Raw genomic sequence first — 14,176 nt, forward strand, 5'->3', positions numbered from 1 at the left:
GAGTCAGCCCTGGACATCAATTCCCTGGTCGCCAACCCACAGGGATCCCCTGGAGAATGCTATTCAGGACAGTTCAACTCCAGGTGATCCCTGTGGGCTGGCGACCAGGGAATTGATCTCCATCACCCAAAGATCAGTTGTGATCCTGTAAGATCTCCAAGCTACTCCTGGATATCCACAGAGAAAAAGAAAACTGACGAATCGGCTACGTGAAAGCTGAGAATCTTCTTTATTCTTAAACGGAAACGGCGAGGCCAAAACAAGATCTGGAAATAAGCTTGTTTGCAAACTGTGACAAGTTTGGTTTTTGGAGGTTTATCGTAATTAGCCATTTCTGCCACACAGTCTTCTCTTTGTTTTACTCCCGACTGGAGGTTGACATCCCTGGGGCCTGGAGATCTCCAGGAATTACAACTGATCTCCAGATGGCAAAAATCAGTTTGTCAGCTAAAATTGGCACCTTTGGTGGGCACTATGGCATTATACCCCGCTGAGGGTCTTCTCCCTTCCCAAACCCTGCCCTCTCCAAACTCCAGCCCCAAATCTCTAGGAGTTTTACAGCCTTGTTCTGGCTACCAACCCTACCCCCCATCCTCTGCTGGAGCCCAGAGGGGCTTGGCAACTCTATTTCAATTCAAGATCCAATTCAATTCAATTCATTCATTCATTCATTCATTCATTCATTCATTCATTCATTCAGTGACTGTAGCCATGACAATTTCCAAATCAGTTAACACTCATTGTTTTAGAAAAATAAATACATCTTTTAAACAACTGACATTTGACTCACAAAATACACAACATTGGCTACAAATCAAAATACACATCAGCAGAAATAGTGAAACCAGTTAAGTTGAAATTGAATAAAATACTTCCCCTCCTTTAAAAAAAAAAGTCAGCACGAATCTTCTCGTTAATGTAATCTCTTATGGCACATTACTGTGTTCCCCGAAAAAACTTCCAAACTAAAAAAAAAAAAAAACCAACCGAGAGACTGCCTGCTGGACTTTCAAAGGGGGCCACCACCGAAAAGGCCCAGCCTGTTGTTGGGAGGAGCTGAATGTCCACAATAGGTTACTCCCTGAGCTGGGCTTTGCTGGAAAATTCTTAAATCATGGCAGGATTAGGATTGGGGGGGGGGGAGCTTGAAAGAGAGAAGAGCACTCCCTGAGATAATTAAGACACAGGCTGTCTCTGGCATTAAAGTCTGAAGCCTGCACCTATGCTTAGGCACAGAAAGACCCATGGCAGTGCTACTAAGGGTTAAATGTCCAGGATGGCTTGCAAATGAGCAACTGAACCTTTGCAGAGTTTCTGGATCACCTTCCTGGGCAGTCCCATGTACCAGGGGTAATCAAGCTGCAGCCCTCCAGATTTCCATGGACTACAATTCCCATGAGCACCTGCCAATGAATGTTGGCGGGGGGTTAATGGAAATTGTAGTCCATGGACATCTGGAGGGCTGCAGTTTGACTACCTCTGGAATGCAGAACGTATTACACTAACACTAGAATCTTGTTGTATACAGCAGTGGTCCCCAACCCCCGGTTTGGAGACCGGTACTGGTCCATGAATCAGTCTGCACCGGGCCGTGGCTCCTCCTCGTCCTCCTCCCTGGCTGCTGCCTCGGGGGCAGCCCTGCCACTCTGTCGCCGGCTCACCTTTGGTGGTCTCTGGTGGTCACCATGGCTGGGGCTCCCCCTCGGCCTAGCATTGTGCCGCTGCTGCTGGCAGCACCCCCCAGTGGGTGGCGGGAAGTCAGGGGCGCCGGCAGGAAAGCAAGTGGAGCAGGGGCCAGGCGGTGGCATCCCTCGACAAAAGACTACCCCCCTTCCCGGGCCTCAGTAAAATTGTCAAGCATTGACCGGTCCCCAGTGATAAAAAGGTTGGGGACCAATGATATACAGCATGTACTGGAGCCATTCTTGCATTACCCTCAACCTGTATGGAGCTCAATGTGACTCAAACCCCAAATCTAGGAACTGGTTCCTGATGCCAGCTGCAAAGTCAATGCACATGGGTCCTTTCTTTGAATTAGATATGTGCTCATACAGCAGGGCTGCCAGCCTCCAGGTGAGCAATAATAAAGATACGCAAACAAAGACTGTCCAGTACAAAGCTGCACCGTTAGAATCATAGAATAATAGAGATGGAAGGGACCTCCTGAGTCATCTAGTCCAACCTCCTGCACTATGCAGGACACTCACAATCCTATCGCTCATCCACTGTAACCTGCCAACACCTTGAACCTTCACAGAATCAGCCTCTCAGTCAGATGGCTATCCAGCCTCTGTTTAAAAATTTACAAAGATGGAGAACCCGCCACCTCCTGAGGAAGCCTGTTCCACTGAGAAACCGCTCTAACTGTCAGGAACTTCTTCCGGATGTTTAGATGGAATTTCTTTTGAATTAATTTCATCCCATTCGTTCTGGTCCATCCCTCTGGGGCAAGAGAGAACAATTCTGCTCCATCCTCCATATGGCACCCTTTTAAATACTTGAAGATGGTTATCAAATCCCCTCTCAGTTGTTTCCTCTCTAGACTAGGTTAGATTCTCTTCATTTTCTTTTAATGCTGCTGAAGAGGGAGAAGACTTCTCAGGGCATCACCCGGTTTTCTATCAACGCTTTCAGACTAAAATTTCTTCAGTGACAAGTCATCTTTTTATAATAGCTTTAGGAACAGGAGGGCTTTTGCCAACTCCAGCTTGAGAATGTCCTGGAGGTTTGGAAGCAGAAATTGTTGAGGGCAGTGTTTTGGCAGAGGACGCAGTTCGGCAGGAACTTGATGCTGCTCTTTCCTCCAAGGCAGGCTTTCTCAAACAGGCTATCATAATGACCCAGAAAGGGCTCCCTGAATGGGTGGGAGTTAATTAGTTTCTAATGGATCTTTCAAATGTGTTAAACATTTATCGGGTGGAATGACGATACATGATCATGTCAACCCGCCCCAAATGTCCAATGAGGGGCCCGGAGGGGGTGGAAAGGGGGAGGGGCCACAGGTGGGCGTGTCCACAGCTCTGCTTCCCAGCCATATTCTGCATCATCGCACCACTGCTGGGGCCTCTTGAAGCCTCAAGAACATTTCAGGGGTCTCTCAATGGTAAGATAGTGGAGAAAGGTCACTCCAAGGGGACTGTAGTCTGGAGAGCAGCTAGAATCCAGCCTCCACCAGGAGGTTGGTAACCCAGAATCATGTGTCAATTCTCTGTGTGATTCGGGCTTCTGAATCACACCAGGGGGCAGAGCTCTGGTCCTCTGCCTTGCTTATCTAGAGAATATCTGGCCAATTAAATGCCGGAGCTGGGGTTACCAACTCTGGTTTGGGAAGTTCCTGGAGGTTTTGGGGGGATAGAGCCTGGGAAAGGACCACAGCAGGGTCCAATGCCAAAGAGCCTACCCTCCAAAATGGCCATTTTTCTCCAGCAGGGGACTATTCCCGGTCATCTAGAGATGAAGTATAATTCCAGGAGATCTCCAGGCCCTGCCTGGAGGTTGGCCACCCTAGTTGTAGTTGACAAACAGGAGAAATGTTCTGATCAAAGCACGTGCTCATCTGGCCGCTCCCAGCATCACCTCCCCAAGCAGGCAGCTCTCTTTGGCCTTCTTCCCAACACCTGGAATGAGCCTGTCTCTTATAAGCACCACCCTCCTATGCTGTGAGCATAAATGCACCATGCTGGGTCAGCTCTGGGACTCTCTGCGCCGGGCTCGTGGCCTCACACCAAGGACCTAGCTTGTTCCACAGCCAAGTCCATTCCCAGAGAGCCGGTGAGATCCTCAGCGCAGCCCCGGAAACCTCAGAATCCCTGAAATCTTTTTTTCCGATGCCAGAACTCCATGGCCGTGCGCAAGACACCCCAAAGACTTCCTGCTTCACATGCTGCTTTCCCGAAGCCGCTGCCCCCAAGGCATGACCAGTCCTCTGTGCTCTGCGAGGGAAAACCACAGATCGGGTTCCAGAAACCAGCCACTGCCGGTCCCCATGCTTGGTCCTCTGTTAAGGCACCGTTCCACTTCTGGAGTCCTACACCGATGCACGGCCTGCGGTCTGCTCCCGAGACGAAGTCTCACGTTGTGCCCTGCTGAAGTCACACCTGAGTAGCGCTGCGAGTGCTCTTGGGGGTGGCTTGTAGAGGCGGGGCAGTGGGCTCGCAGGAGCCACTGTCTCTGGGATCCACATACTGCGGAGAATTGGGAAGGGGAGAGGATGGGCAAGAAAGTCAGGGATTCTCCTTCTGCAGAAACATCACACACGCCCTTTATTTAGGGGGACTTGCCAAGAAACACCTTTGGCCACCCTACAGAGGGAGAAAAGCCACCCCCTATTCTGGGAAAAGCCACCCCCTATTGATGGGAAGGCTGTGGCCCAGTGAGAGAGCCTCTGCTTAGCACGCAGAGGTCCCCAGGTCCAGCCCCTGGCAGCTCCAGTAGGAAAGGACCGGGCAGTAGGGGATGGGAAAGAGCCTGGAGGGCCACTGCCGATCTGAGCAGATCATACTGACCTTGTTGGACCCCGGGGTCCGATTCAGTCAAAGGCAGCTTTATGCATGACCATGAGCAACTACGCCGAGGCCGCCCAAGTGCAGAGGCGTGAGAAAGAGTAAACCCAACAGCAGGGGCCCCTGAGGCTGAAAGACGTTCCTTTCCCCTGCCCAGTCAACTGGATCTCCATTGGCCAATCAGATGCCCTGCTGGGCAAGCGTCTCACCCGGCCCCTACCCACATTCAGAAACCACACGGCAGGTGCCAGGAAAGGTGTCCGTGGTAGGGGTGCCAGCTTCCAGGTGGGACCTGGGTCACCTCTCCGGGTGACAGAGAACAGTTCCCCTGGGGAAAATGGAGGCTTTGGAGGGGGGGACTCCATAACGTTGTCCTCCACTGAGGCCTCTCCCTGCCCCAAATCCTGCCCACTCCCAGCTCGACCACCAAAGTCTCCAGGTAGAGCTGGGAACCCTACTCCATGGGCATCTCAGTGCCCACGGGCACCTTGTTGGGTGCCTTAGCCCTTCAGGCCCTGCCGGACCAACTCACCCGGAAACAAAAAGCAGGGCGATGTGCTCCATTCCTATGGTTGCCAGTCTCCAGGTGGGGCTCGGAATTGTCCTAGAACGACAAGTGACCTCTAGATTAAAGGGATCAGTCGCCCTGGAGCGGAGGGCAGCTGTGGAGGGTGGGCAGAATCTGTGGCCTCACACCCCTGCCTGGCTGCCCCTCCTCTCTGAATTCTGCTGTCCTCAGGCTCCTCCCCCAGATCTCTCAGAGTCCGCAACTGTATGTGCCAGGGCTCTGCTGCACAGGGTAGGGTCAATTTGTCTCTCAGTAGCTGAGAAGCAAGAAAGGCCACATGTCTCAGGGAACACATGGACATCTGGGGGGTTAGGAAGAGCCAGCTTTGCCAGAACAAGCAAGATGTGTAGCGTGCATGATTCAAGGGATGTGAAGGGCATCCTACAAGGAGCATCGGAGGATATATGGATTTAGTGTCATTAGACTGGGAACTTCCTGGACGTTTTTCAAATAGTCTCCTCCTATGTCCTGATTGGCTCAATGGGCACACTTCCTCCCTGCTTGCCTCCAGAATGAACTGAATTAACGAACAACAGTTAGGCAGACAGTTGGGTCTCTCCCCCCTCTCTCTTTCCCTCTCTCTCTCTTTCTATACAAATTTATTTCTCTTCACAATAAAATTATTTTATTCTTTTAGGCGGCCTGGTGCTCCACCTTCCTGAATCCCTGAACTCTGCCAACAAACTTTACAAATGAAACTGGGAACCAGTATCCGGATAAATGAGGGGCCTAAATCATGCATTCAGCAGTACATGTGTGGAATATAGTATGGGAACAAATCAAGAGTTTACACAGATTGTCTGTGCATCCACTGGAATCTGCAATGAGGCTGAAGCTTCAGGGAGTTTGGTGGTAGACGGGAAGGCCTTTGGGAGTAAGACTCGCCCAGGAACGTAGAGTTGCCAACTGTGGGTTGAGAAATTCCAGGACTTTGGGGGTGGAGACTGGGGAGGGTGGGTTTGGAGAAGAGAGAGGGGCCTCAGCAGGGTATGATGCCTTAGAGTCCACCCTCCAGAGTGGCCATTAGCTCCAGGGGAAGTGATCCCTGTAGTCTGGAGATCAGTAATAAGGCCAGGAGATCTCCAGGCCCCACCTGGAAGTTACAGAGAAGGCAACTTGTCAGACTCACAGAGAGCAAACTATCAAAGAAGCTGACAAACAGGCTACACCAGCAAAGTCAATAAGTGAAGTCCTCTTCTGTTCTAAAAATAAAGTCCGCCAGAACGCAGACCGGTTATTAAACATTTTCAAATGTATTTTCTTCACTGGCAAATCAGCTAGAAATATTACAAAGAAATGTTTCTATTTTCATACAGGACTGGTATTAATAATTATCATAATGCTGTAGCACAAGGGAAAATTCTTCTTATACATATTTTATATAATAATAGAATCTTATTCCAGGTAGTTTTGGAGGGCGAGCAAGTTCTGCAGAAGCCTACTAATTGCTTCTGTCCACACTTGCTTGTCCCCCAAACTAACTGGAATAAGACTGTATGATGTACAAACACAATTTATGAAGACTTTTCTCTTGTACGACAGTGTTAAGATCATTATTCATACCGGTCCTGTATGAAAATAGAAAAAAATACTTTTTAACATTTCTAGCTGATCGGCCACTGAAGAAAACACGTTTGCAAACGTTTAATAACCGGTCTGCGTTCTGGCAGACTTAGTTTTTGGAATAAAAGAGGGCTTTACCGGTGGAGCCCATTTGCTGGCTTCTTTGATTGTTTGCTTCCCACATGGAGGCTGGCAATCTTGGCCCAGAGATATCTGACCCTCCTCAGTAGGCAGTGCTCTTATCGAGACCAGCCTTGGAGCTAACAGTAGAAGGAGCATTCTGCTGCCAGGAATGGGACCTGGAGAGCTGGGCAGGAGGGTTCCTTCTCCCCACTATTCCTGGGCCCTCTTGTGTCCCAAGACAACGCTGGGGGGGGGGGGAAGGACCGCCAAAATCGCACAGCAGGGGGCTCTTCTGAAGCCAGTCATCTAAGCTGAAGAACCGTATGGAAACGGCAGGCCTTACCAAGTTGGCTGGTCCCCCGTATCTGCGCAGGTGTTCTTCGTAGGTGATGGCGTAGATGTCCGAGTCTCCGGCCGACCAGCGGGGGTTGCCCCAGGAGGGCTCCTTGGACTCCCTACCATGGGGGAACTGACACAGGGTGGAGAGAGGAACAAGGCGCAGAGTCAGTGGCACCCACTAAAAAGGCCAAACCTTTCGACCAGGGAGGTACCCCTGAAATAGTTTTCTGGCTTCGAGGCACCAGGAAGTGATGTCAGATGGCCACGCCTCCCTGCCACAACCCCGGAAGTGAGAGGGACCTCAGCGGACAAAGGTTGAAAGGGCCAGGGCCCCTCTCCTTCCCACCTCCTCCAGGCCCATCACTGGCCACTTGGGGAGGGGGGTGGGGGGGTGGGTCAACCTGCCCAAAAAAGGGTAGATTTTTTAAAATTTAAATTTTTAAAATCCTTTTCACACGGAGCTGGAAATGGCAGACAGAGGGTGGGAGGGCTCCCTCCAGCCGCCATTTTGAAACCCCCCATGCTGCAGTACCATTGAGGAGCCTGACAGAGTGGCCGTTTTAGTCTCCCTCTGGATAAATGGAGGTTGCTTCAGGCTGACGTCTCTAAGACGTCTGCAGGAGTCTTGGCAGCCTTCTACGGCGTTGTACAGAGTGCAGAGTAAAGGGGGCGGAACGTGCTTGAGGCGGGAGACACGGGACAAGAGAATGACATCATGCCAGGCCTGGCTCCTGGCCAGCGCTTGGCCTTGACGATCCTTACTAGGGAATGGACAGGAGTGGCTGATCAGATAAGGACCAAATGTGAGGGGTGTTGTGCTAACTGCATAAACGTCTGTGCCCTGGGGTAGCTCTGGACACTGGATTTGGGGAAAGAAGCCCAGAGTCACTTCTGAATCACTGCAGCCGTTAAAATGATACCTTGGAAGAATTCTCTGGCCTGGTGTGGTGATAATCTGGATCCGTATCTTGCAACGGGTCCCATATAATGAAGAAATCAGACCTTTGCAATACCGTTCTGTACAGCAGTACCATGGTTGGGAAACTCTGAGTTAGAGAGTATCTGGGAGACCCAGATTCGAATCTCTCCTCTGTTGTGGGAGCTTCGGTCAGTCACAGGCTCTCGGGTTAGCCTAACTCACAGGTGTGTGGTGAGGATCACGCGGAGGCGTGGAGAACAATGGAAGCCACTTTGGCTTCCCTCCTCCCAATGGGGAACCAAAGGAAGTAAATAAAGATACCCTCAGAAGGACGGGGTGTGCTTTTGAGCTGTTCCTCCTCCTACAGCTTGTTCACACATCGCTCAGAACCCTTGGATTGTACCCCAATTGCTCTCACCTGGCGAGACAGGTAATGTTGCTGGTTTTCTGTTGGTGTGGGGGGCACTTTCCGTCGGCGTGCTACAAAGTGATTAAGAACAAGATTAGTGCCTCGCATTGAGAGTTCAACGATCTCTGAATGTCGAAATACATAAAGCACAAAATGTGAGCCAGAAGAATCTAATGTGTCAAGAAGAAAACTCCATTTGGAGGAAAGTTTCTTTATGCTGAAGTACAACCGTGTTTCATCCCAAACAATCCTTGCTAAGACTGAAGTCAGGTGACTTCTGTTTTAATCTCTACCCCACCCTCTTGCTTCCCTGGCTAGACTTTTTGGGTGTGAAGAGTTGTGATGGTGTTTTTTCACTAGCCACATTCCACGGACTAGAGAGAGGGTCATAGTGATCCGGCCAAGTAGCAAGTCCCCTATAACTAACTCTTTGCTGCCATAATTCACACCTAAAACGTCTAAGGTAATCAGTTGCATAGACAGAGCCAGCAGAAGAAGAAGAAGGAAGGAAGGAAGGAAGGAAGGAAGGAAGGAAGGAAGGAAGGAAGGAAGGAAGGAAGGAAGGAAGGAAGGAAGGAAGGAAGGAAGGAAGGAAGGAAGGAAGGAAGGAAGGAAGGAAGGAAAATTAGTCTCCATTGGCATCGATCTGAACTCCCTACTACCTCTGGAAGAAAAATGTATCTTCCGGATTATTAAACAGAGAATATTAGACCATGAGCAGCAGGAACTCATACCTACTCAGCCTCGAGTCTGCTCACGAGCATTCTTTGGCATCATTATGCAGAGAAATATTATGCCTACATATTTGCATCTCCTTGATGTCCCACCCCAGAGAAGAGCTTTTCTCCTGGCACGAATGAATGCTTCCCCCTCAAAGGTCTTAGAGGGAAGATTCCACCGTATCCCATACCATGCGAGACTCTGTCCGTGTGGTTCTGGCTGCCCTGACTCTGTCTTAGATTGCCCCTTATATGAGCAGTGTCGTGATGACAGCTTTGTTGCTTTGCTGGGAAACAAGTCTTCTGTAAGTAAATCTATGACCTTGCAATTTCTGCTCTTTGACAAAGGCCCAGAGGTAACCATTTTAGTTGCCAGAGTTTTAACTAAGATGCTTTTATAATATGCTGCCTACCTTGTATTTTATCTTTTAGAGTTTATTTAATCATTTTAAGATCTGTTTGGTTATGTAACCCCATTTTATTATTTTGTTGAAATTTTAAACCCTATTTTTATATGTCTTATACATATTTAATGCCAATAAAAGGTTACTGACTGACTGAGGAAGGAAGGAAGGAGGAAGGAAGGAAGGAAGGAAGGAAGGAAGGAAGGAAGGAAGGAAGGAAGGAGGAAGGAAGGAAGGAAGGAAGGAAGGAAGGAAGGAAGGAAGGAAGGAAGGAAGGAAGGAAGGAAGGAAGGAAGGAAGAAGAAGAAAGGACAGTTTGAGATACTTGGTGAAAATGAATGGCAAAAACAGATACCCTTAGCTGGGTACACTTCCAACACCCATTTGCTCAGTGTCAGACTGTTATAAAGCTGGCCAATGGTAGACCCCTGGGGATCCAAATTAATTAACCCATTCAGGGACCCAGAAACCCCAGGGTTCCCCAAAACTGAGAAAGCCCGTGCTGGGAAATCCGGGTTTGAATCCCCGCTTGTGCCCTGGAAGTTGGCTGGGTGACCTTGGGCTAATCACGGACTCTCGGCCAGACCTACCTCACAGGGTTGTTGTTGTGAGGAGAAAACAAAGGAGAGGAGAACAACGCAAGCTGCTTTGGGGCTCCCCATTGGGGTGAATGGCAGGACAGGAGTTAAGTGGGAGGGAGAAACAAATACAACGTCAGGTTTCATCGGCTGCCTTTTAGACTGGCCCTCCCCAGACCCACCCCTCGGCCCCTCTGCCTCTGCTTGGCCTGCGGCAGAGACCTTTGTCTGCGGCGGCCCCTAAAGGAATCCCCCCAGCCCTGCACGGCTCACCTCGGCAGGCGAAGAGGACCAGCAAGATCACCAGGAGAAGGATCAGGAGGAAGCCGAAGATGGCGCCAATCACAATTCCCGCAATGGCACCAGCGCTGAGGTACGGCTCTGCAAAACAGGGGGCAGGGTGAGAAGCTCAAGAGTCCTGGCCATGGCCTTGCTGCCAGCACAGAGCAGTCGGGCGCCATCTTTCCACCCCCTTTCAGGCTCTGACAGGTTGCCTCACGCATCCACGGGGGTTGCAGGGGGTGGGCAGGATAGAGTGCCAGACTTTGGAGATTTGGAGATGGAGCCTGAGGAGAATAAAGATCTCAGCGACATATAATGCCACAGACTCCGCCCTCCAAAGCAGCTATCTCCTCCAGGGGAACAGATCTCTGTAGTCTGGAAGTAGACTATAATCCCAGCAAATCCCCAGGTCTCACCTGAAGGCTGGCAGCCCTAAAACGGGCAGACACAATGCACAGATGCACCCCGCCCCCCAACAAAAAATCCTTCCACTTAAGACATAGGTTGTCCGAAGAACCTTGCAGATAAAATCACTGAAGGCACCTTAGAAACTGCTCTGGCAACCAAGGGAATTGAAGGTTTCTTACTGGCTGCCTAATGTGGGCAGGCTAGATGTACGGTCTGAAATCTGACTGGCTTGCCATGCTAGCTTTGAGTGCCAGTGTGGTGTCATGGTTCAGAGCGGCAGCTTCTAATCTGGAGAGCTGGGTTCGATCCCACGCAGCCAGCTGGGTGACATAGCAGTTCTCTTAGAGCTCTTCAGTTCTCTTAGAGCTCTCTTCACCTGCTGTGAAGGGAGCCTGTAACAGCCCATGACTGAGGCAAGAGATGCGTTTCCGATAGCAACATGGGGGTCTGTGGGTGTACTTGTGCTTTCCCCTTCTGCCTGGACAACCCCTCCCCTTCCTCTTCCCACCACCAAGCTCTAGCACCCAATGTACTCCTGGATACAATGGGCTTTGCCCCTAGATTTTAAATAAACCAGCTCTTCTTTTTTTCTCTCAAAGGAGCCATTTTCTCCAGACGGACCAATGTCTGTTCCCTGGAGATCAGCTGCAATTCCAGGAAATCCCCAGTTCTCAACTGGAGGTTGGCAGCCCTATCCCTAATTATGGCAGTGCCTCTCTCATCTACCCGCCCAACAAGCTGCCAGTCTGGGAGAGGAGGAGCTGTGGCATGCTTGGCATGGAAAAGGTCCCGGGTTCAAATCCCATCACCTCCAGTTAACAGATCGGGCAGCCGGTGATGTGGAAGTCCTTTGCCTGAGAGCTCGGAGGGCCACTGCCAGTCTGAGAAGACAATTCTGACCACGATGGACTCAGGGTCTCATTCAGTAGAAGACAGTTCATGTGTTCAGGCTTCTTTAGTGAAGGGGACCACCAGGAAGGGTTAAATTCCCCAGGCAAATATGTCTTAGGAGAAGACGGTCCTTCCGATCTCTTGGTCCCAAGCCACTTGGACAACAGCAACACCTCTAATGCAGGGGTAGTCAAACTGCGGCCCTCCAGATGTCCATGGACTACAATTCCCAGGAGCCCCCTGCCAGCGTTCGCTGGCAGGGGGCTCCTGGGAATTGTAGTCCATGGACATCTGGAGGGCCGCAGTTTGACTACCCCTGCTCTAATGCATAATGGTCAGAGAGGCCCTCTTTGTGTGCACCTGAGATGCTTACCTGCCTGCAGGGTCAGGACCTGAGAAGGCTTCCCAGGCTGGGAGCCCAAGAAGGGCACCACCTGGAAGGAATATGAGGACCGGGGATCCAGCCCCGACACAGTGGCGGACCGGTTGGCGCCTCCCAGCTCTTTCATCGTTTCCCACTCAGAGGCGGAGCGGCCTTGCTGGGGGCCCTGCCACTGGATCTGGAAGCCTGTGGTCACTGCTCCCGTGGGAACCGTCCAGACAAGGTAGGCAGATCCAGGGTCGGGTCCACGGGATAGAGTTGACTCTGAGACGGTGGGACCTGCCAAAGTTGGAAAAGACAAAGGCCGGTAAAGGGAAGCCCCTTCTTCAACGGGTGAGGGGTTATGCACACAGGATCGATACCCCATTTCACGGGGATGGTGGAAGGGGATTCCGGACGAGATGAACTGGACCTCCCAGGCAAAACCAGGCAGGTCGCTATCCTCGTGGGCTGCTCCTGTGCTCTTATGAGTAGCATGGCACCTGGTGTTGGGAAATACCTGGAAGGGGGTGGAGCCTGAGGAGGGCGGGGCTTACAGAGGGGCGGGACTTACGGAGGGGCAGGACTTCAACGGGGTCCGCCTTCCAAAGCAGCCATTTTCTCCTGGGGAGCTGATCTCTGTCACCTGGTGATCTATCGTAACAACCATAGATCTCCAGCACCCACCTGGAGGCTGGCAACCCGAATGGCACAGTATTCCCAGCACTGGAATTCCGTCGCAGGCAATCATGGCCAGGTGCTGACTTTTCTAAAGCAGTCCGAGAACGGCCAGCGGACAGCAGAGCAACGGCAGAGAAGGCTCCGCATAAAAATAAAGAAGGCCTGGTCGACTACGGCAGCAGTTTCTTTCACCCCTGAACAGGGCTGCCCAGGGTCAGCCCCAGGGCCGTCGGGGATGTGAATCATCCTGCCCTGTTTCTTCTCTGCAGCTAGGGGACCACTGGGAAACGGCCCTTTTGCCCATCTGCAGAGCGCCTTGGCTGACCAACGGCTGGAGCCAGCTCACGTATTTAGAACAGACAGGGAAAGAATGACCCTGGTCATTTACTCTGCTCTGGTTCGGCCTCACTTGGAGTACTGTGTTCAGTTCTGGGCACCCCAGTTGAAGAGGGATGCTGACAAACTGGAGCGTATCCTGAGGAGGGCAACAAAGATGGCGAGGGGTTTGGAGACCAAGACATATGAAGAAAGGTTGGGGGAGCTTGGTCTGTTTAGCCTGGAGAGGAGACAACTGAGAGGGGATCTGATAACCATCTTCAAGTATTTAAAAGGCTGCCATGTAGAGGATGGAGCAGAATTGTTCTCTCTTGCCCCAGAGGGACAGACCAGAATGAATGGGAAGAAATTAATTCAAAAGAAATTCCGTCTAAACATCCGGAAGAAGTTCCTGACAGTTAGAGCGGTTCCTCAGTGGAACAGGCTTCCTCGGGAGGTGATGAGTTCTCCATCTTTGGAGATTTTTAGCAGAGGCTGGATAGCCATCTGAAGGAAAGGCTGATTCTGTGAAGGCTCAAGGGGGTGGCAGGATACAGCGGATGAGCGATAGGGTTGTGAGTGTCCTGCATAGTGCAGGGGGTTGGACTAGATGACCCATGAGTTCCCTTCCAACTCTATTATTCTACGATTCTTTCTATGACCCCCTCCCAAGAAGACCACCAGCGTGGCACAGAGGCTAGAGCTAAGAACCCGAAAGGCTGAGCAGCATCAGAACGCATATGAAATATTTATTTCAACGCATGTGCACGTCTGAAACTTTAAAACATAAACCTATATCAAGCGCTATGGCACAAATCCAAAACACATGGATAAATGACAAAAACAAAACAGAAAAACCAATCGTGTTTCAACCCCTCTTGAGGTCTTCTTCAGTGGGCTAATTCTGAAATACACTCATGCGATGTAGGAATGGGGACTATAAGGGGGTAAACAATATGAATGAAGAGGCGGCTGCATGAATTAAATGTCTCCAAATACATCGTTCTTGGAGGCCCCCGATTAGGATGTTTGTTCTTCAAATTGCCCCCCTTGCTGAAGCCCACTCTCAGCCTGAGAATATTCTCATCTCTCACATAGAATGCAAAGGGGAATT

At 50.8% G+C, this 14,176-nt stretch overlaps 1 protein-coding gene across 4 annotated transcripts in view; it reads right to left on the reverse strand.

Annotated features, from left to right (window-relative positions):
* Window positions 1-212: 212 nt before the first annotated feature.
* Window positions 213-14,176, reverse strand: part of LOC143837005 (V-set and immunoglobulin domain-containing protein 10-like) — a 34,261-nt gene continuing 20,297 nt past the window's right edge. For 2 of the 4 annotated variants that reach the window (XM_077336398.1, XM_077336399.1), the window contains 6 exons: window positions 12,079-12,366; window positions 10,398-10,505; window positions 8,433-8,494; window positions 7,100-7,225; window positions 5,035-5,106; window positions 215-4,184 (listed from right to left, as the gene is read on the reverse strand). In XM_077336398.1, the coding sequence (XP_077192513.1) occupies window positions 4,092-4,184; window positions 5,035-5,106; window positions 7,100-7,225; window positions 8,433-8,494; window positions 10,398-10,505; window positions 12,079-12,366 (749 nt within the window). In that variant the 3' untranslated portion in view covers window positions 215-4,091. Of the gene's footprint in view, window positions 4,185-5,034; window positions 5,107-7,099; window positions 7,226-8,432; window positions 8,495-10,397; window positions 10,506-12,078; window positions 12,367-14,176 lie in introns of all 4 variants that reach the window. The other 2 variants (XM_077336395.1, XM_077336397.1) reach the window with 2 other exon arrangements.

This window comes from Paroedura picta, chromosome 5 (genome assembly GCF_049243985.1).
Source record: "Paroedura picta isolate Pp20150507F chromosome 5, Ppicta_v3.0, whole genome shotgun sequence".
Lineage (NCBI taxonomy): Eukaryota > Metazoa > Chordata > Lepidosauria > Squamata > Gekkonidae > Paroedura > Paroedura picta.